Raw genomic sequence first — 22533 nt, forward strand, 5'->3', positions numbered from 1 at the left:
CCAAGTCTCCTCCATCGGCATATGTATGCACCGTTTGACTTTATCGAGTTATTCAACTTGTTGAAGCACAAGCAAGCACACACAGTTTGAAAACTTGAACACTCGAACAAGTCCCAAGTCCCATTTTCTAATCCATTATTTTTCCCTCGGCAAATAAATCATGTCGCGATGAGCGTACAATTAAAAGCTCATGAACGAGTGATGAGTAACCGTCGTCAATGATTACACGCATTGACCCCTTTCGGCCCGCATGACTGTCCCATAATTAAATTATTTTAATTGATGAGCCGTTTCAGGCCTCCATGTTTGCTTGCCAAATTTGTTCCAATTTGCGTCTAATCATTGACAGGTAAACAACACACCAATAAATTCAGGCGTCTCCCGAAGGATCGCCCTTCGACTTCATTAAACATTTACACGCTTCACTGCTGGATCCGGGACACGACGAGACGATGATGTTCAATTGTGTTTCCACTCCTCGTCAAAAGGTGTGTCAAGTCTAGACACGGCCGAGGGGCCGAACGCAAACATGCCGACAAAAACCGCAAATTTGACACGAAATATACAACTCCACACAAAAATTTGCAAAATTAATTTCCCATCAAAAAAACATACGGAAAAACAAAAAGATAAGCAATTTTTGGATTTTTCCGCGTTGTCTGGGAATTTGTATTTTTGGGTTTGAGCGCTTTCCTCAACCCGAGCGCAAAAATTCGCATTATTTTCCAGCCCTGGAGGAGTTTTCTCGGTAAATACCCACATGACGTTTTCAATTTGCCTGTTTTATCTGTTTAACGTGCTTTTACGGCCGAGTGAGAGACGTTCAGAGGAAGGAGCCCCGCAGGATTCGCGGCTGCACCGGCAGGAGACTCTCAATCGACTTTGTATCGTTCTGCCAGGACTTGGAATTAATTCTTCCCCGATGATCAAACGCGCTACTCCACAAATCGGAATTTTTGGCTTGGGAGAATAGAAATCGTACCGGAAAAGTACGGTGCTTGTTGATTAACATCCCGTTACTTTTGGCGCAATTAGATCGTGGGAAATGGCGCGATTTCGAAAAATTCCACGTGGTATTTGTTCAGCAGAGATAGATCCTTCTGCGGGTACGTTTACTTAAGAAGATTAATAACATCTCTCAGTCAGGAGAGAAGGAGCTGGCGACCCGCTTCAAAGCCCCAGATCATCCTTGGCTCGCCTTCTGTGCATACATTTAATTAAGAATGATAAGGGCACGTTGTTGTCTCTCGATAACGGCCGGACCCCACGTCCTTTTAATTAGGCGCACGCCTCTGTCGCTTTTATTAAATAATCACACCACTTAGCGTGATGAGTCGCTTTCGTAAAAATTTCAACGGGCGACGAGAGAGCACACACACACAAAAAATTTTCATCATTTCCTGTGTCCTCCTGAATCCCAGTTGGACGAATCGGGAATTTTCAAAATGAAACTTAATGAAATGCGGTTTGCGGCCGGATATTGCACATGTAACATATAGTTTAGTGCTGGAATAACGCTATAAATCTGTTAATGCAATAATTTGATATTAAATGGACGGTTTTAGCGATGGGAATTTTCGATGCACAGTTGGGCCGGATTTTTCCACCGGGTCTCTCATGAAATTTTTAATTTCGTGTTTGTATTAAAATAAGGATTTCATTCGTAATCCGCATTAAATTCTCTTCCCATTAAAAATAAAACAACTCTTGTGCAGATTCGTGATTCTGTGAGATTTTGCACGAAAAAGTTTTGGTTTTTTTTATAAGTAATACAAACTATTTTGCAAGTAAGCACACTTTTTTTAACGTTACAACGGTTGATGTAATATTATACGTTGAAATTTACAACGTTCTTATTTCGTTGTATAATTACGTTTTTATAACGTTTATGTTAGAGAATTTAAAAACCATCTTTATTCTTTTTACCCATTTTCAACGTTCAAAGTGCGTCTTAAATTACAGATATATTTACATAAAAATTGTAAAAGAACTTTAACGTTATTAATAATCGTAAATGCAAACGTTTGTTTTAAACGTATAATTAACGTTTCAAAAAAAAACTGAATATGGTTTTTACAGCACTGACTAACGCTAATGTAACCTTTTCAGAACGTTGTTACTTAGTTGTATGATTACGTTTCTTTCAACGTAAATGTTACGTAGTTTGACAACCATTTTTGTTCTTTTTGCCAATTTTTAACGTCTAAAGTACATCTTAACTTAAAGTTATACGTCAAAAACGCAAATGAACGATTAATGATCGTTTTTACTAACGTTTGTTTTACACGTATAATTAACGTTTCAAAAAAACGGCAGTCTAACGTTAATGTAACCTTTTAATTGAACGTTAATTATATAGAAAATTAATTAATTAAATCAATTGTATAGAAAACGTAATAACTACTCTTGCATCTATTTTTGACAATCATTATAAGAAATAAAAATTGACACAAAAAATTAGAAAAAAAAGAGCTAAAAATAGCCTTTTTAAAACGTTGCTTGTTGACGTTGATTACTGGTTAGTATTTTCCATACTTCTACGATAAAAAACGTTAATGTTTTACGCTACGAATAACGTTATTTCCGTGGGGATTTTTGCGAGTTAACGATAAAAATAACGTTTTCGCAACCAAATTAACGTTTGTTTCTTTACGTTATTGGACTTTTCGGGAATGCGTATAAATTCTTTTGGAAATGGTCGACTATTATTCGTAGACATCATTAATTTTAACAAGTGTTGTATTTTTCCCTTCTAATACAAATTTTAATCAAGTCTGGATCTTTATGTCACTTTCACGATAATGAAAGGGCGTCGAATTGATTGGCGTCTCGTCGTCCATATTGTTTTTTCAGTGGGGGTGTTTGAGAATGAAAAGAATGAATAATTTGAGTTGATGTTTATTTACTTTGTTCATTCAATATTTTTATCCCATTTATTTCTATTGTTCGGTTTCCATAACTGTCAAATAATGGTAGGTATAGAGGGGAAAAAAGCGAGAAAATTGAAACGCACCGTTACGAGAAAACTCGCTGAATAATTTAATAGTCCGCATTGTTTACCCGACCAATCCACAAGTGTTTTCACGAAGGTTACATATCGTAGGTTATTGTGGTGGCTTTTTCGAAATTTTTAAGCCGTGATTTGAATGATGGGGGTCAGGAAGGGTCGTGTCCGGAGGGATTATTCCGGGATTAAGGCGTTCATTGTTGAAAATTAGACGTTCACGTCCGAAATCGGCCCCGAAGCTTTTAATTATTATTAATTTTTACGTGTCGACATTTCTTGGATTTGCTCGGGGGTCTGGAATAATCACACGTTTGGGTTTTTTCGGACTACTTCCTCCCAATTGATTTTTAATATGGCTTTGTGTTAATTGCCGCATAACCGGCTCGAATCGTGTAAATAGAGTCGTTTTAGAACAAAAAGGGGAAGTCGCTAAGGTCTCCGATTTGCATGGTGGTGGCAGTCAGTGTCGACACAAGATTGATGGATGTTGCGGACGGATTTTATGGAAGAAAAATAGAGGCGATGTCGTCGAAAACGGTTTCGTTTAGTTCGGATAAAGAGAGTTTAATAGGAAAAAGTTGCGCCTGTCAGGCTGTCATGTCGTAAATTATCGATAATTAGAAAAATATTGTTAAACCCAAAACTTGCTCAAATTTTTATTAAACGAATTTACTATAAAGTCAGTTATCTGAGTCATAAACCCATAAACAATTATATTTTTTTTTTCAAATTGCAAGCAACAAAAAATGCAAATAAAGCCCATGTTCTTGTCCCGATTTCCCTGCCATGACCTCCGACATCTCGGCCGAGCCTCGCTGGTGCCATTTCCATTTCATAGCCGCATTGTGGTAAAATAACACGTCGGATTTATCTCTTCAAACAATGCACCTTGTGGTGGGTGAGTGTCGAATCGATACAGGTGGTACAGCGCACACCTCCGAAAATTCGACTTAATCCGAAAAAGCGTCGTGAATAATTCAAAAATCGATCTAAAAATGAGGCGGCACGAACTCAACTCCAGCGAGGCATTCATGTTTGAAAAGTAATATATGACTAGGCACTTTTGCGACTGATTAAGAATTAAATTTGTGATAAATAATTGATGCGCTCGCTCGTGCTCGCTTAAGCCCGAAAATAATTTCGCACTTTCGTTGAGAGAAGGAAAAATTTAATCACCGGACGCACTTTGGGCAATTTTTGCCTCAATTATCGGAAAGTTGCCGATTGTTAATTAGGCCGGTGGTGGTTTTTGTTCGGGTACAGATTACTCGTCGAATGACTAGTTTCGGTAACAATGCCGCGGTTGGAAAACCGAGCAAAAGTTGGGTGAATAGGCCGTGTGTGGTCCTCTCTAAATGATATTTTGTGCCCTATTTACCATTGTGTTTTCGAGCACACGCTTCATTTTCTATTATGAAAACGACGAATAATTTAAAAGCTTTCTGATGACTGTATAAACGGGATAAAGCACCGTGACCGTTCACTCGCTTTAATGCAAAACTCATTACTTCCCATCCCTCGGCTTAATCTCATTGTAAAGCAATACGGAAACCCAATGAACGTTTTGTCCACTTTATTCAATTCGCGCCGAATTAACGGAGGCGCACACACAACCACCCCAAATGGCCTGCCAACGAAAACGACCCACCACTAAACCATTTTTTTAAGTTTTTAAACAAACGTAATGTAGTGAACTTTATCTCCATCAAGCAAATTTTTAATCTAAAAAGTGGCACATTTTCTAAATTGTATCTAAGCCAATTTTTTTGAGTTTTAAGATAAATGAGATGTTTCTATTATTCCACCAAATAAATAAATAAAAACGCCACATACGTGTTCAAATTTTTTTTGTTAAAAAGCGAATTGCAAAAGTCCATTATGAACTTTAAATATTTTTTTTACAAAAGCCGTAGATACTAAACCCCGCATCAGCGACACGTTTTTTTTTGAACGTAGCTTTTAATACTGATGATTTTGATCTAAATTTGTGTTGATCGGTTCTGTTTAGTTTTTGAAAAAAAAAATTTTTGCTGACAAATACACGATTATTTAAAAAAAATACACAAAACCAAATAATCCTAAAAAAATAAGTCTTTCACAACTTTTAAAATCTTAATTATTTCAAAGTAATAAATGACGAAATAAAGATATTATCACTTGAAAATTTCACTTTTCGACTACTGAAACAATGGTTAATAATTTTTTTATTGTTTACAGTTAAATACCGTTTAAGTAATCCGTAAAAGACTTAACTGTTAATGTTTTTAGAGAGACCATTTAAAGGTCTTTTAGATGCGAAAATAAAAAATTGGGTGTTCGATTTGAAATTTTCAGGTTATTGAACTTGCAACAAACTTCTGCATTTTTTTTATCTTCTTGATTGCAGTGAGTTAAAAAAAATCATTAAAATTTGAACTTTTTTCTTTAAAAAATGGTGAAAGTCCTACTTTTCTACGTTTTTAAAATGTATGTTATCGTCAAAAAAAATTAATTTAAAAACTAAGCAAAAAAATCCTACATCCAAAAATGCAATAAATAAAAAATGTGCAAAATAATTTTTGAAGCAAAAACACATTTCAATTATTCAGAAGAAAGATATGAGGATGTAAACCCAAAATTTGTCCAATTTGAGTTAATTCTTTTTTCTTTAATTGATGTTTTTACGAGAAAAAAATATTCAAAAAATTTTCAGTCCACTCTTAACTACGATTTTATTACCAAAAAAATTTAACATTTAGAGTTAATACAAAAGCATAATTATTAAAAATTATTATACAATCGAACTTCAATAACTCGAATTATTGCACGAAAGTTCCGTCTAACATTAAATAACTTAGATTAAGTCGAATTCCTTGATACCTCAAACATTCTCCACCTAAAGGTGCTTTAGAATTTTTATTTAGAACTATATTTTCCTAGCCCTCACACTTTACTTAATTTTTCCGCTGTTTTATGATTCAAAAATTTTGATTTAAACCTCTGCTTTAAAAACCAATTAAACGGCCGTTCTTTTTCCATTTCCCAGTTCCTTCATATTCGCAATAACGGAGCTATCAGTGCCGAATTTAAATATTTATGGAAGTTTACCTTCGAACACGCCGTAGGGCTCCTATTGTTGCACACACACGCCGCCTCCACTGCCGCCGCCGCCGCCGTTTATTTTTGTGCGATTGTGTGACGAGCCCCGAATGGCAACTGATTAGTTTCCGCTAGCCTTGCCTCACAATGGAACAATGATTTTATTATAATTCGATAATCGGAAGTACGGGGAATGGCAGCCGGAACTTGGAACTCAAAAGCTCAATGCACCTGAATATCACACGTACGGCTACGCAGCAGCACAGCATCCAATTAAATAGGAGGAATTTTTTTATTGCAACAAAACGCTGTCCGCTCCAGAAACTTAATTAAACTTCGAGGGATAACTTAACTACTTATTATAACTAACGGCGCCAAGTTAGACCGGATATTTTTACGACGCCGCAATCAAATCGAGCAAACACGGGAAAAAGTTTTATCGGTGAGGTAAGTAGAAACGTCGTTTGCGACATGCCGTAAAGTTTTTTTCTTCGCGCGCGCGAAAATTCAATCGATCGGTGGCGGCGGCGGCGGCGGCGGCGGTGTGGAGGAGAACGTGTCCGGCTATAAATGGAACATGGCTCATGATTATGTTATAGGTTATTAGCTGAAATAGGAGACATCAATAATGCACAATGAAGAGAAAACGATCAAGCGATAATCCGCAGGATATTGTCCCGATCGCAAACGTCAATAATCAATCAAACTGATGAAAATGCCCTCGCGGCGTGTTTTCGCTCACAAATTAATTCAATAAAAGCGAATATAAAGCGAATGAAACCCGGACGCAACAACAACAAAACGCACACATTCGAAAAATGGAGAAAAAATTCATTACCAACGACACGTTTTATGTACAGTGTGTTAGTATCATCCGATTAATTAGGAATTAATTCAGTTAAAATCTAACACACAGTAATTCAACCAGAAACAGAAGAACAAGTTGGTTTTGTGTGTTTTGTGTACAAGACACTATAATCTATTATTTCCAAGTACAAGTGTTTTGAAAAATTTACTCGTATTAGTATCTAAAAATTATAATTAAAAAACAACTTCACCACACTAAAAAATACTAAAATGTAAAAAATTGTTGTAAAATAGAACACTTTTCACAACACAAATAAAATAAAATCCCTATAAAACATGTAGCAGATGATTCACGTAAGATGACGAGTCTTGTAAATTTAATGTCTAACCCTATATTAAACTAATCGTCCCCTTAAGTGTTTTATTTACGATGTATTAAGTTAATTAAAGGAACTGGGATAAACACAAAATAATTAAGCAACCGGTATCTCTTTTTTATTTCAGACGGTTTAGAATAAAATATTAATAAATTTTTTCACGCTTGAAGTTGTAATTAAACCTAAAAATAAATAATTTTCAAAATAATGAAAAATTTAGTCGAATAAACCCACATAATAAGTATTTTAAATGCTTTCTTTTTGTTGGTAACTTTTTAAGCCTTCCTTTTAATATGCGAAATATAGATTATAAACACTGTTTTAAAACACGTTTCCCATGGCAACGTGTTTTAAATTAAAATTTTGTCCTCTTTGTCCGTAATTTTTTTAATTGACAACTGACATTTATGATTAGTGTTATAGACTGTACATATTTTTATTTTTCTGGTAAGTAGAAAAAAAATAAAACCAATCAAATAAAATAAAAAAGAAAAGAAAAAAGTTATAAAAGTTACTGAAAGCATTACACAAAAACGATTATATTTGCATTTTTTGCTTTATTTTATAAAGAGTGTTAGTTTTTTTGTTTAATTTCTTGTGTTTAGGTGTCATTTAAAGTGTCTTCATGCTAATTATACAAAAACAATTTATAAAGTAACTCAAATCGATGTTTCATTGGCAATAATTTTTTGTTTTAATCAATTTATTTCTTTGATTTTTAATTTCATTTTCTATTTTTTTTTATTACCAGAAAGATAAACAGGAAACAAAAATGTCGGTTGTCATTAAAAAAAATAAAACAGACCTGTTCGAAAATTCTTTGAAAACTGATAAATAACAAAGTTATGAGTTTTGTGCGTTACTTTTGTTTCAGTCTGTATTATTGATATTTGAACAAAAATCGTTAACTCTAGAATTAGTTGTGAATTATTAGGTACTGAAAATTTTATGAAATTACTTAAATTCTCTTTGTATACCTTGATTTTTTTAGATTATTTGAAATGAAAATTACGTTAAATTACCCAAAATAATCGAAATCAATGTGAAATCACAGAAAATATGTTAGAATTATGACAATTACTTATAAATTACCGATTTTTTTCCGAAATTACTGAAAACCATGTTGGAATTACTGAATTCTCTTTGAAATTCACAAGTTTTTTCAAACGTACTTCAGAAGAGATGACTAATCTGAAATACATTTGATACTTTCCGAAATTAATTGACTTGAAGGACAATTGTTGGAAAAGCTGAAATTATCTAAACTTACTTAAAATTTAAAGACCACTATCGAAGTTAATCTAGAATTACGATGAATTATTTGAATCTCAACCCAAAAAAATAGGTAGTTACAATGTTAGGAGAACATTTACTACTGACACCACTTGACATCGAACAATTCTTTTAATTATAATTGTAATAAGTGGAAGAAAAAGTGTTAGACTTCCTGTCAACATTTTCGCCTGAAATCGTGTTTAAAACGCCCCTAAATACGCTCGAATTGAGTGTTTTTCGTCGTTGAACGCGCTCATCTTTCTGATCCAGGAAGCATCTTCGGAGTTTAATTCGCTATCGCTGCGTCAACAGCAGCAATTCCACCGTTTTCATTTTTCCGGTGTCGGTTAGTTTGGAATTAATTTCGTTAAATAAGCAAACTATTGGTAAGCAATCAATTAAATCTGTTTACTCGCGAAATTAAATCAGTCGAAATAGCTTCCCAGCTACACACGTAAGAGGATATTATGCATAAACATGAGCACATAGACGCGATTTATATGTATATGCATCGGCCTAATCATCGCGCAGACTGTTCCAATGCTCAGTGTTGCTGAATATACATGTTAAGGACGGCACCGAGTGCGAGGAGAAGTGATTTAAACTTTCAACCCCCGACGAATATGTCATCAAAGGAAAACTGGCTGCTGCTACCATCACTCATGATATATTTATTTACCGGCTTTGTGTACTACCTGCACCGACGCTCAAATATATGCAAATAAATTGCTTGGAAGGGACCGAAAACCGCACCAAACCTCCAATATCGAAAGGGTTTATATGGGGATAATTTTTACACGACCCATAATGTAACAACTAATTCCACGCTGAAGTTTTAAGTGCTGGGTTTTAGAAATTGATTCTGGTAAGATGCGAACCCTTTCGAATTGGGTCGGGCGAGTTTACACAGGTGGAATTCTGTCTGAAGGGGCTAAACACAGTTTAAAAAGCCAACACTTTCAAACGAGCCTCCGACGTGACTATAATTACTCCCAAATCCCAATCAGTCGCGCGATTATCCTTAAAACCTTCCCGGTCCGAATTAGAGCCCGCAATTAGCCTTTGCCGAAACAGAAACAATCATACGCGAGGATTAGACAAAGCCTTAGACGAACAAAGAGCGGCCTTTGTGGCAGGATCATTTGATCCTGCGTACCGTTTTCACGTCCGGAAACGTCAATTATTAATGCCCTTTACCTGGCGTCGAAATCGTCGCCGTAATTTCGTTCCGATTACTGAATCTTTGATAAGGCTTTGTCCAAGACCCGGAAAAACTCTCCGCAACAACTAATTGGTCGTCGATTATTCAACAACGATTAAAACAAACCACACATTTGCAGAAAAGTGCCAGAAATTGAATATTCCTCAGATGAGGCATGAAAAATGTCCGAGTAGAGGGAAAAAGCTGCGATCCGGCGTCGTAATTAAATAAATTTAAAATCAAGAACGTGTAAAAGTTTCAAAGACTGGCTCATATCAAATTAAAATTCAAAGTAGCTGAAAAACGTCCGACTTCTTAATTAAGGGAATTTCCTTATTAAAAAAAATTCCAAAAGAAACACTTCCCGTCGCCGTTATTAAAGAATATCGCGCTCCCCGTTTCCATAAGCTGATTTGTCAATATGACCTGCCCGAAAAAAACACAATAGAAGGAAATTAAAGCTTGAAACTTTACGACCCATCAAACAACACGGAACGAGTTTCTTAATTAGTAAAAATCACTGAATCACAAAAGAAAATGATCATCACAAGATAAAAAATTAACTCATCTAGTAATTCTAACCGAAAACCTGTTTAAACACCGCCCAAATAACTAATTCAAAACTAATTCAGACTTGAAGACAAAAAAAGAAAAACCAAAGTATTACCAAAAATGGCACTATCTCGCAAAATTTGGTAGAAACAAGAAAAAATAGACCAAAATTATTGTTAAATATGCTTTTGTCGAGTGTTTAAAAGTCATAAATAGATGAATCAGTTTATTAAAGCCCGAAAAAGTTATTGTTGATTCACAATTTTTATGCAATAAGACGAAAGAATTCGTCTGAAAATAAGCCAATGACAAAAAATTTTGAAAAAAACTGCAAATTTATTAAAACAATATTAATTATTGGTTCACTATTTTTTTGCATTCCAGGGTCTTAAATAAGTTTTACTTCTGCAAAAAATTACAAATGATTCGCCAAAAAATAATTCCCCTAAAAATTCTAAAATTTATTAAAGCCCTAGGAAGCGATCATCGGCTTTACAGCCAAAAGCCCTTTGACTAAGATTTGTTTTCAGCAAAAAATTAGAAAAATTGTGCGGATAATTCGTCAAAAATAACTCTATAGAAAGGCGCCAAAGTCAAAATATCTAGCCCTAATGTGTGCAGGTTATTGTCAGTACAATATTTTTTGCATTTAGTTCTTTGAAAAAACTTTGTGTTTGGCAAATTGTTAGAACAATTCGAAGGATAATTCGCTAGTATTTTGCTTTACTTACTCGTTTTTGAGCAAAATCTCGTAAAAAAATAAGCCAAAAAACACAAAATTTAGTTGAAAATGATGACATCTGTAGCACCTGAAGCACGTTTTTTAACTAAAATCTCGGTTTTTTGTAAGATTTCGGAAAAAAAGATTAACCCAGAATTTTTTCTGGAGTTTTTGATAAGATTTCGTAAAACAAACCGAAAAATTACCAAATTAAATTCGAAAATTTAATTTTTTCTGTCCATTTTCAGCCAGAAACGTAATTCTGCAATTAAATTCAAGTCTAATTTTGCGTTTTTGAGAAAAATTTCGTAAAATTAAGCCAAAAAACAACAAAATTTGGTCGAAAATAACACTTTTCTTATTATTTCTGAAAAGTTTAACAAACCAGACTGTACCTACATTTCCCGAAGTCTTTGAATTTTGCCCTTTTTTCCTCGTATCTACAAAATCTGAGAATATTATCTCATGAATGATTTTGAAAAAAAATTTTTCCCTTCTCAAAAGCCCCAAAATAACTCAAGTTTTGTTTCAAGTCCCTTCAAACAAAATGAGTTTATTAATTCATAAATATCCCGCGGAGGGTAAATTCTCGACCAAACGCCTAAAAAATCATCTCGACTTGATTACAGGTAAGCACAAAGCCTGCACACAATGAAAAATCGTAAAACATTTATTAGTTAATTTGTCGATGAATAGCGCGATGAAAAACGCCATCACGCGTACTTTGTGGTCTAATAAAATTGACATATTTTCTATTTGTTTTAACTGAAGCGGTGAAAAATCCTCAATTGAATTTTACACGTTTTTACAAACGCGAACAATGGAACCATAACGATTAAAATTGAATGACTTTATTTATTTATAATTTTTGACATGCCGGTCTCGTTTACCTTATTTAAAATAATCAATCGATGGAAATTTCAGAGCGTAACATATTTCTGAATTAAACAAAACGATTAAACACAATCGCAAATTCATTAATTTCGCATTTCTCATTGTACGAAATTGGAAATTTGGCAGAAAATTACGCAATAAAGTATTAAACCTGAAACCATCACTCTTTTCCAAATTAACACCCGAATATTTCACATTTATAACAATAGAACAAAATAAACTTGATGATATTTCGATCTGTGTTTTAATTATTAATGCAATGTAAAATACGCAATTATTTCGTCATGAAATTCATTGAAATAAAAAATGTGATAATAATAATGATTTGCGCGAAATTTTATTTTGCAATACAATTAGAAATTATCAATTTTCTACTGTTTATTAGGTCTCGCTTAATTGCCTTAATTTCCATTTACATTCCATTTTACCAGACCTACTAATTACGAAAGTAGGTTCAACTTATCACATTACTGCCTACCGTAATGTACTAATTTTGCAGTTCAGACAACAGTCTAAAGCCAAATTTTTTCTTCGTTCAGTTTCACGGTTTGGCCGTAAATCGGTAAAAACGCGTCCGCCCAAAACGCCCCCATTAAATAATAAACTGGTCGTTAGCAAGTCCATTATAATTAACCCGAAACAACAGTCACTGACAAGCCTTTTGTGTCGCAAACTGGACACACAATTAATTAATGTAGCGTGCACCCATGAGGGATTAGCCACATCTCTGTACGAGTAAAACGGCGTAAAGCCAAACCTCGGACCGGTAATAACATCTAAACGCGCATTGTTCCCACAACCTCGAGGGATTCCCCGAGTTGTAGGCAAATGCCTACTGTACTCCGCCGCCAACAATCCCAAATCCCGTTGGAGAATACGCTGTGTCGATTTTTCAACTCGTGCAGTTTTAATCGCTTAAAACGGCGACGTCCAAGCTCTGGCATAAATTTCACGACGGACAAAGTGAATCCAAACACACCCTTTCGAAAATTCATTAGCTTCTTGCGCATAATCCGAAGGGTCCGAGCTGGATTTTAACGCAAGAAAAACATTCCTTCTTATTGAGGCATTTTCAACAAGTTGGAGTAAACGGGTATGCGTTTGGATGTTACTTCCGACTATGAAGCATCAAAGTGCTGATATTGCTACATGGAAATGTATGATAGTGTCAACACGACGTCATGTAAAATTCATTCGGAGCCTCGTTTTACCGAGAACGGTGACGCCGCCACGACGGAATTATTTGCATATTAAGCTGAGCCGAAATTGCTACAAACTATACAATAAAACAGGAAGAAACAACCACACTGAAGAGAGAGAAATGACCAAAATCGTAGCAATTCACACGCTTTTTTGGCTTCGTCTGAAGCCAAATGTGCTCCAGAAACACCTGTATCTAAAGGGAAGAAACTGTATTTAAAACAAAAATACATTAAAATTATTTAATGTATTTTGCGACAAGTAATTGAAGTAATTCATTGGATTCTAAAAATTACATACAAGGCCTTTTAGGCGTTAACATAAAATACTGACGTAATACCACAGTTGAATGTTTTTTGAAGAATATTTTTCTAACTTCTGGTATAATTTAGAAAATAGAAATTGGTAAGTAAATTGATTCAAAATATTACATTTTTATCTTTATAACTGTTGGCCCGTCCGCAAACATACATTGTTGTTCTAATTTCTTACGTTGTTAAATAAAGCCAAAAATTTTTAATTTCCAGTGTCTAATTTTAATATTCTTAAAGTCTTTAGCAATTAAAACCTGCCTGAATAAATTTTTTAAAGCTATTTTCTCACACATGATTTGTTTGTCCCGTCCGTCATCATTCTGTATTTCTTTGTCCCGTTCGTATGTCAAATTTTAAACATGTAGCTCAAATTGGTACTGGTACTAAGTTCCTATAAAGAAAAATTCACTTCTACACTCTTTGTAAAAACTAAAAAAATATATATATAAAAATTTGTACAGTGTCCCATCCGTTAAAATGGAATGACTGTGCACTATTTTTTAACTTTTTCAAAGTTCTTTTGCATTTTTTTGTCAATAACTGACCCATTACGCAAAATTCAAAATCAAAAAACCAACTTAGGTCAAAAAAATAATTTTTCCCTTTCTAACCGTTTCAGCACTTTTTCAGCCACATAAATGTTTTGCAAAAATTAGTAAATCGTTGTTCATTTTCAAGCTGGTAACTCATTTATTTCCCTAAATTTGGCAAAAACTTATAAAATATGGTAAATAGCAAAATATCTGAGACGAATATTTTTTGAACAACAGCTGAAATAGAGTGTTTCTCAAGCAACTTATCTGAGACAACCTATGTAAATTGTAATTTAAATTCCTAAAAAAATTGTAAAGACATGCTGTTAATCTGTTAATGTAACAACAACCGGGACATTTTACCTGGAACCGAATCCCTGAAACATCTTCGTTATTCAATCCTTTCTATTTTACACAAATTCTTTCGGCATAGCGCTGGCAATTACGTACCAGACGCCAATAAAATTTTCGCATAAAAACAAGCTACATCATCGCATAAATTCCATTTTTTATAATCTAATTTTAAAACTTTGTCATTCGTTTGTTTATTTCGAGTCGAAATAAATTCCTTTAACTTACTGACATTTAAACAAACCCTTGCTGTTTTGCATGAGATCATGCACAAATTAATAATTATGCAAAAAAAAGTGTATTCAACTGTCATTTAAATTTATAATAAATTAGCAACAACGATTACATCATTAGTTGTACGTTGCATTTTAATTAATTTATTAAATTGGAAAAAACCGCAGAAGCAGCAATCAAATACCAAACCTTTCCAATTTCCTCCTTCAATTTGAAATGCCATCTCTGAATGTAATAAATATCGATCTTTATTTAACAAACAACAATTCAAACTTACCTCAGCATCGAACAATTAATCACAACATTGCCTTACATTGATGAATCATTCGCGATTAATAACCTGCACAGGTGTACCGAATAGTTGTTTTATCGATTCAACTATCGTGCATTTTTAAATTTCAAATCCCGAATTAGCGAATTACTCCCTGATAGAGTCCGGGAATGACCACCGGTTGCTTACTGAATTCGCTTGAATTATTCATGAAGAGGCGGAGGAGATATAAGGTGGAGATCCTGTGACGCAGACTGATCGTCCTGGAGGGAAAAATAAGAGGTCCGTTGAAGAGCTAACGTCGTTGTTTACATGTTGAAAACGCTAGGAAATTGATAGGAAAATTTCTGATAAGGATATTTTTAGATCGCTCGCTGTTCATGCTAACAAGGGGATGAATGTGTCTATAGACACGAATTTAATGGATGTTTCCCGGGAGAAAGAGGGAGGAATTGCAAAAATGGAATTCCGGAATGGGAACCCAAGCCCAAATTACAGCCCGTCAAGTGTTCTTGAGAGATAAAATTACTAAAAATAGACACTTTGATTGGTTTTTCCGGGGTGATAAGGAAATAGAAACAAACAGAAACGCCGCCTCGAAGCCGGAATATTACTTTATTCCTGAGTGACACAAAATAAAAATCCCACAACCTGTCTTTCCCCAACTGTCTAAAAACTCGCCTAATTGAGCAGGTTGTGATTACATCAACATCTTCTACATAAAGTTGGAAACTTGATTCTTTTGCAAAAAAATCCATAATAAATGTAAATTCTAACAAATAGTGTTGAGAAGCAAAAAAACTAAGAAAATTGCAACGTACATCTAGTATATGGATATCTAAAGGTTAGGATATGAATGTCGTCAAATAAAACGTTCCCGTCCTTGATAGAACCGTTATAATGTCGTCAGAGAGCGCAGTTGTTCCATTATAAGTTTTCAGAAAAAACAGTTGTGTTTGTACAATGGTTAACACATAGCAAACAAAAAAAATAAAAGCAGATAAAGCCTTAAATTCTAAATATTAGGACATAAACATAATGCAAAATTTTTAACTTTTACTTTACCAATTTGCACTCATATTTTCGAAAACGCAGCGAATACGGTTACAGATACAAGATAAATGTTAGGAAGAAAGTTGTAGAGAATTAAATTTTCTACAAAAAAGTCCGTGAGACCATATCTTTACCTTCAACCATTTAGGCCCCAAAGTCGTTCAAAGACGTCAAGCGACGAACTTGCTTCATTTTGCCTGTGGTCAAGTATTAGAAGATTATTTTATACACAACCCATTGAAGATAGAAATATGGTGTCGCGGACTTTTTTAAAGAAAATTTAATTCTCTACAAATTTCCCTCTCACATTTTTCTTGTATCATTAACCCTATTCGCAGCGTTTTGAAAAATACAAGACGAAGCGCAAATCTTAAATTTTCAATAATTTTTTTCTCATGTTTCTTATGAAAATTTTGAAAGTTGAAAGTTTTTCGCAGTATGTTAAGAGTGCAAAGCTCTACACCTCTGTATTTTTTCCAAATAATTACTGAATTGGTTAAATTTAAATTAATTTAAAACAATTTGACGCCGCGACGGCTAACGCTCGAAGCGCCCTCATTTTAACTCTCGCCTACTGTATAATCTGAGTACGTTTTTGTACCTCGTTTCGTTTCCTATGTTATAGTCCTCCGTAGACTGGACTAAAAAGCCTGGATTATCGAAATTTACTAAAAAAAATATTATCCTTGGTATCTCTAAGTATGTACTTTGAACTGCGGGAAACTCGTCCAAATAGGAAACGTGTGAAAAGTGTCGGAAAAGTGTCATTTTCCCGAGTCACGTTCCTCGTCCATCGGTCGACTTTCAGCGAACGCGTGTAAATAAAAAATAGCGCCCCAATAAAGGCTTGGGTCGCTTGTGCCGCATTTAATCAAGCGAAATAATAAAAAGCAAAGCCCACGAAACAAAAGCAGTCCGCAACAATAAAGACGTCTGTGTCTGTAGCGTACAGGAGGTAGAAACGCTCACAAGAAGAAAAATTTTCGGTTGAAACCGGTGGCGGGCGAGCGTCGAAATTCGCCAACCTCCCTGCTAATAATTAAACACCGGGTGCATTTATTATGTATTGCCAACCTCACGGCCATATACGCCTGGCTTATTATTCATACCAACATTATTACAGCTTTGAATAATTAAAGCGGCGGAAAATCCGACGTTTTCTTAACGCCAAAGCGCCCAAAGACCACAATCGCTCGACGACCGGTCAAACACGCCCTCATTATTACAACATGTCTGGAGCGCACAAGCCAGGACCGAACCTAATTGTAATTAATCCGAAATTCGCTAAGGCCACCCTCGACACTTATGCACAGAGATGGACACGCAACACAACACTACGATCGATTTTACATGCAAAGCAAAGCTACAGGCATGCAACAACTGATAGGACAGACTCACCTTAAGACGTCTTAGCACATTCAACCCCCTAGAAAGAAGAGAAAGAAAATTAAAATAGAACAGACAAATCATATGTACATACGAAAAGGAAGAGATACGTGGCGTGTGTGGCCAACAGTCCAGACAAACAAGCCCTTAATCAAAATGTTGAAGATAAGCTTGCACTTTATAATATTTATGTTGAATCAAAAAATTTCATGTACAGTCACCATCAAAAAGAGAGTTTTGGGGGTGTCATTCTTTTCGATGGTGACTGTACTTTACAGTAGGTCATGCCAAAAATGCAAAATTATCCTCACATTTGATTTAATGAAGGCTTATTTGACTGTTGACGTTACTTCGTGTGGTAGAAGAGTTAAGCGTTATTTGTTAGTGCAATGCTGAAATGTGAACAGTGCAGGAAGAAAGATTCGACGAGCAGACACGTGCACTCAAGATTTAAGTTAAAAACACAACACAAGAAGGTTTTGTGTTGTTTTTGGTTAAGTCTCCCCGTATATCGGAATAAACCGTGTCACATGTAGTCGTCGGGGGCGTAAAACGCCCGACGTAACGCCGTCGCGTTATTAATTAAGTGCTTAAATTTCCATGTAACTCTGTTAGTAGTTACAATGTCGGTTTCATTGCAAGAAGTTAAAACGTTTTTCAATCATTTCGTGTCGTTACTCACAACTGACTTGTCGGGGATTGGAAAGGTTTGTTTGAAAGAGTTTTTGTGTGTAGTGTGTTATGTTGCCGGCGGTGTTCGCTTCATATCGTAAATCCAGGCATTAATTAGATAATGGCAACGTTACCGAAGGATGTGAGCTAATTAACTGTGGCAAGCTCAAGACAAGGGTCTTGTTTAAGATCAACACTGCGTTCGACTGGCAATTTTTGAAGTCTTGTTTGATTCAATCGGCGGAAAGGCCCATTCAGGCCAACCTGCATTGAAAATCGCCATATTCATAAGCCCTTTGACCGTGCACTCGAGCTTTGATCTTTGATACTTGCACTATTATTTCATAGGAGGTAATTTGGTGACGAGTTTGTCAAACAAAATAGCTCAAGTGCGCTAAAGTGGACAAAGCGGCCGCCTAAAAGCTCTGAAAACTTAAATCTTCGTCGGTGTTAATAATTGACGAACTTTTGCCCTGTCTAGACTCGTGATCGGAATATTAATTCTCGCTGAGTGGGCCAATCGGCAAGGGCCCATCTGTGCGCCTCATGCATGCGGTGTAAAGTCGCTCCCCATTTAAATATTTACTTTCGTGGAGTTGGCACTACTTAAAATAATCCGGCGGAAGCAAAGCAAAATAATCGTCTTTTAATCCTTTGCGCATTTCTCCAGGTAGATTGTTAAATATGAAATATTAAGGCGCAAGTTTGAATTACTCCCGACTTTGTGTTTGGCTTTTGCATGGTAAGAAACTGCGGTTGGAAGAAATGGTGGATGCGCCGGGTTAGACCTCTCCATTATCGAGCGCGCTTCGGACACTGGGAAATTATGGTGGGAGTTAGCATAATGGTCTTAGCAAAATCGGATCGTTACCTCCGAGGACCATTAATGCGAAATAATAGATCAAATGGATAATGGCAGGGATGAAATTTTGATTTGTCCTTGTCTAGGGACGGGGATTTTTATGCATTTGCTCGATCGAGCAGCTTCTTTAGCTAGAGGATTAAATTTATGATGGCTTTCAGGCTAGGTAAATATTGCACGAGAGTGAAACATCACTGGAAATAACAATTTTGTTAAGGCTTGCATATACCAAGCCTGATAATTTATTTGGTGTAAGCTGGAGCCGCTTGCTTCGGTTTAGGCTAAACCACATCACATTGTATCAAAATTTTAACAACATGCACGGCCCCAAATCCGAAAATTAACGGATCAAATAAATTGAAAGCAAAAGAAAAAGGTCAAGAAATTCTTGTCTAAACAAGAACTTTCTGCGTCTTTAAATAAAAAAAAATAGACGAATCGGGGCAATTTTAATCGGTCTCATTGGCACAAAGCTGCGTTTAAATATTGATTAGAAGAGGTTGTTGCAAAAACGCTTTCGAGTTTTAAGTGCATTTTATATTGTTATTAAAATTTAAATTGACGGCTGCGGAACGACACCCTGTCACAAAGTAATCACCAAACTGCCGTAAAGTCGCAGTGAAAATTGTAAAAATTATTAATAAAACAAGCCGAAGTTGTGTGTGTGTGTGCAAACACCCCAAACAAACCGTCAGTCGTTTCGCTAATAATTGACTTTCTGCGAGTTTAACTTTTGTAGAAAATTTGAAATGTGTCAGTCGGAATCGAATGCATTTCTCGTTCGCGTTTTTATTTTTTCATTTCCACCTCACATTGGGGTGTAATTTCTCGTTCGATCGAACGTTTATTGGCACATAATTAGACCTGCATATTGTTGACATAATGGCGACGTAATTAACGGCGTGAAATTTTTACGTATGATGCGGGCTCGAGGGTTGTTTAATTTGGACGTTATCGCGGTTTATGCATTTTTCATGGGGTTTGTGTTGGAAGTCGGGCGAAAATTTACATTCGTGCAAGTTGCAGAACAATCGCTGAAGAATGTATGCATTTGTTGGTAACGAAGCATTGTGTTGCTCATTGTGTGGAATAAGAATGAGAGGAGAGGAGCAAAAATGCGCCAGGATTATTTTACATGCGTTCGATGGAGCACAATGGGACCTGATTAGGGATGTGTGCCTGCGGCCGCGTGCCAACACTTACACACAAATTATTTTCTCACTATTAACTTCTTTCAAAATTTCAAAAAGTTTTATTACGTATTATTACGTATTTTAACCACACTTACGTAAAAATAACGTAAAGAAAGAACGTTAAGTGAATCAACGCAAAAATGTCTAAAGAAATAATGTTATTTGCATCGTAAAACATTAATTATTTTGTAATGCAACAATATAACGTAAAATTATAGAAAATAACAACCAATAACCAACGTTACAAGAAAGATTTTAGAAAGACTGTTTTTAACTGCTTTTTTCTAATTTTTTATTTTTTTTTAATATCAGTTTTTATATTTTGTCATGACAATCGAAAATAGAAGCAAGAATAGTTATTACTGTAGCAGTTATTCTGCGTTTTCTATACAATTAATAGATTAATTACGTTTCTTTATATTTCGCTTTATAACGTTCAATTTAAAGGTTACATTAACTTTAAACAGTGTCATAAAAACCAAATTCAGTTTTTTTAAACGTTAATTATACGTGTAAAACAAACGTTTGTAAATACGATTATTAATAACGTTAAAGTTCTGTTACGTTTTCTACGTATAACTTTAAGTTAAGATGTACTTTAGATTAAAAATTGGTAAAAAGAATAAAGATGGTTGTTAAACTACGTAACATTAACGTTAAAAAAACGTAATCATACAACCAAATAACAACGTTCTGAATTTCAACGTATAACGTTATATCAACCGTTGTAACGTTAAAAAACGTTAGATCTAAGTCAGTAGTTTACAGGGTAAAACGCTCCAAAGGTATAGAAAAGTGCATAAAATTATACTAAAGCATAAAAATACATTTAGGCAAAAAATTCAAAATTTTAATTTGTTGCAATTAAAAGCCGATTACGGCAAAACTTAATATTTTTTTTTACATTTGGTTGCACTAGCACGAAAATTGTGCGCAAAAAACACTGTCCAAAACACACAATCTGCCCTATTTTTTGGAGGCTTTTAAACGGATTAACTCAACACTGGCCGTCCTCAAACATTTGCTCAATTTTTGAAACAAGCAGTTCATTATTTAACTTTTTTAATATTTAACGGTCAATTTGTGATATTATAAAGGCTGAATTAAAATTCACAAAGCCTCGGCTAATGCGAATCCGGCTGCGAGCGGAGCACCGAATCAAAAATTAATGAAATTGTCGGACGAAAAAGAGTTACGACAATTAAGCCTCTAAGAAAATTATCCACTTTTAAAACAAAAGAAATTAAATCCTGCGTGTTTGAAATATGTTTCCAGCCCCACGAAAAATTGTTTTGCAATTAAAAAAAAATTTCAACCTTGCATCGGAGATGCGATGGGAGGGAAAACTATCTGAAAATGGGCGCCGCTCGTGGAAACCGGACGCGGCAATTTCCCACGCCGGAAACAATCAGCTCGAGCATGGTAACGAGGTGCCATTTTTGCCCTAATATTCGATTAGAGCAAATTTTGGCTAATTGGACCGAAAAATATAAAAAATCCGCCACCTCTTGGTCTGAACATGTAATCAATCAGTTTCCGGATTTGGAGCCGCAATCCCGCGTGCGTCCATTTATCGGTTTATTTTAAACAATAACAGAAAGCCATCACAAATTGTGATTGTAACAAACCGCGTTGATTAATCACAATCGAATTAACCTAAAATGTTGTAAATGTTCCGGGTGAAAAATGACCGCAATTATGACGGAAACGGCCGATCGATCTGTTAAATGGATACGTCGTTGGATTTCTTGTTAGAACACGAGAAGGCCGCGCTCATCTCACGACGAGCAAAACTCAATTTTACATCTCGTTATTTTTGGATTTGGTTGCGTCTATGTGAGGCTTCGACGGCGGATTACCGGTGCAGCGGTGCAATATTCGGAAGAGGGAGGAAAACTGAGTGCGATTTTTAAAAGCTAATCGACTTTCGAACGCGATACAAAAACAAGAAAGCGATTGGAAAAAATAATAATATAACCAATTAACTGATTAATATCTAGTCGATAAATTTAATTGGGAAATACAACATTTTCGAGTGTGTGAAACAACAAAACGTCGTTAAAGTAATGAGTAATTAGCTGAAAATAGGTGGGAACGGTTTATGGCATGTCCTAGTCCGCGTCGAAACTGTTTATAAGTTGCGAGGCGGAATAAATATTTGAAAAATGTATCGACGCCGCAAATGAAATTCTGTTTATTTAAATTTTATTCGCTCGCATTTGCATTAACGATAAAAATAAATTTTACATTAGCTCGCAATGAGTAATTATCGGTCGTAACTCCATTTTTATAACTTATTTATTATTAAATCGAACCGAAAAAAGCTCATAAATAATCACATAAAGCGCGAACTGAAAATAAACATCTTAGAAATTCCGCATCAATATTTGGGTTTAATCATCCGAGATCGATTTTTTCACAAATTTGTCCGGCTTAAGCGAGGTCGCATTCGTGGTGTTTTTTCTAAAATCAATGTGACAGATGAAAGGCGGATCATGCTGATGCAAATAGCGATTTCGACATGAATCTCTGGTTCTTTTTGCATCATCTCC

General features: G+C 35.2%; 1 protein-coding gene across 3 annotated transcripts in view; it reads right to left on the bottom strand.

Moving 5' to 3' along the window:
• heph (hephaestus) overlaps positions 1–22533 on the bottom strand; it is a 109300-nt gene that overhangs the window by 83817 nt on the left and 2950 nt on the right. Inside the window, exon 2 of one of the 3 annotated variants that reach the window (XM_008200140.3) lies at positions 17267–17294. The exons of 1 other annotated variant lie outside the window; for it this stretch is intronic. In XM_008200140.3, coding sequence (XP_008198362.1) covers positions 17267–17294 — 28 coding nt within the window. Of the gene's footprint in view, positions 1–6094; positions 6196–17266; positions 17295–22533 lie in introns of those variants that run through there. One more of the 3 variants, XM_015983714.2, reaches the window with a different exon arrangement.

Source organism: Tribolium castaneum, chromosome 2 (assembly GCF_031307605.1).
Source record: "Tribolium castaneum strain GA2 chromosome 2, icTriCast1.1, whole genome shotgun sequence".
Lineage (NCBI taxonomy): Eukaryota > Metazoa > Arthropoda > Insecta > Coleoptera > Tenebrionidae > Tribolium > Tribolium castaneum.